Source organism: Gekko japonicus, unplaced genomic scaffold (genome assembly GCF_001447785.1).
Source record: "Gekko japonicus isolate JY-2015 unplaced genomic scaffold, Gekko_japonicus_V1.1 scaffold2237, whole genome shotgun sequence".
NCBI classification, from domain to species: domain Eukaryota; kingdom Metazoa; phylum Chordata; class Lepidosauria; order Squamata; family Gekkonidae; genus Gekko; species Gekko japonicus.
In genome coordinates, this window is record NW_015174906.1 from 202,758 (window position 1) to 203,845 (window position 1,088).

A 1,088-nucleotide genomic window follows, 5' to 3' on the forward strand; every position below is an offset into this window, starting at 1 on the left:
CCAGCCCTCCCCCAGCCAGTGGGTAGTACACTCAGGTTTCTTTCTAAGTTTTCCACTTAATCTGATTTCTGCACACAATGCTAATACTTTTTGCTAATAAAAAATCAGCAGACAGCAGTCCTGTGTGCATGCTTATTTGAGAACGAGCTCCACAGGGCTTAATTTACAACCAAGTAAACAAGCGGAGGACAAGCTTGAGCAGCCAGGAAGGGTGGGAGGAGAGGAGGGGAAACCTTCCTGATAGGACCGTCCTGTGCAGAGGAGAAGAGGCAGAGAGGTGGGGAGGGAGGAGGAGGAGGAGGAGGGGGAGGCAGTGCTCCTGCTACTGAGCCTGGGGGAGAGGGAGGAGTTCGAGTCCAACCCTCCTCTAGAAGGTGGAGTCGGAGGTCCTGCGAGTGGGAGTCTTCCCCAGATCAGAGTTCAAGTCCGCGGAGGGAGGGAAGGAGGGAGGGAGAGGGGCTCACTGCTCCTCTAGCCAGGACGGCTTGTCTGCTCCGGGGCTCTTCAGCTTGACGCTGAACTGCTTCAAGCTCTGCTCCAGCTGCTGCTGGTTGCCGGCAAAGTAGGCTGAGATGGCGTTGTGGAAGAGCAGCAGCTGCTTGTGCATCACCTTCACCTGGGGGGAGGGAGGGAGGAAAGCCTGAGCAAGAGGCTTCCCCCAGCCACCCCCCCCCCCGCAGGCCTCCCCTTTGCAACCTCCCCCTGCCGCCAGGGCAGCAAGCCAGGCCCAGCCTGAGCGCAGAGACCGCCTCCAGGCAGCAAGGGCTAGAGGCAGGGGTCCCACCAGAAACTTAGCCAGGCCCCCCTTCCCCCCCCCCACCTCCCGGTGCAGGAGCGAAGGGCAGAGGGGCTGCATCCAGCCAGGAGCCTGGGCAAGCCGGGTGGGGGGGGGGTGTTAGCCATCCTTTCCTGGCACCTTGTTCTCCTCCAGGAACTTCAGCTTCACGGCCACATCGGCGCGCAGCTTCTCGTACTTGATGCGGTGGGCCTGGAAGTTGGCCTGCGCGGCATCCAAGCGGCAGAGCGTGCCGGCGTCCCGCGGGCCCAGGTTGAGCTCCTCCAGGTCGGTGCGGTAGGCGTCGTACTCC

The 1,088-nt window shown here is 61.7% G+C and overlaps 1 protein-coding gene across 1 annotated transcript in view; it reads right to left on the reverse strand.

The window, feature by feature from the left end:
* Positions 1–290: 290 nt before the first annotated feature.
* The window catches only part of ARFIP2 (ADP ribosylation factor interacting protein 2), a 14,726-nt gene continuing 13,928 nt past the window's right edge, over positions 291–1,088 (reverse strand). The window contains exons 6-7 of the mRNA XM_015425008.1: positions 917–1,084; positions 291–616 (exon numbers count right to left, since the gene is read on the reverse strand). Coding sequence (XP_015280494.1) covers positions 461–616; positions 917–1,084 — 324 coding nt within the window. The 3' untranslated portion in view covers positions 291–460. The remainder of the gene's footprint in view (positions 617–916; positions 1,085–1,088) is intronic.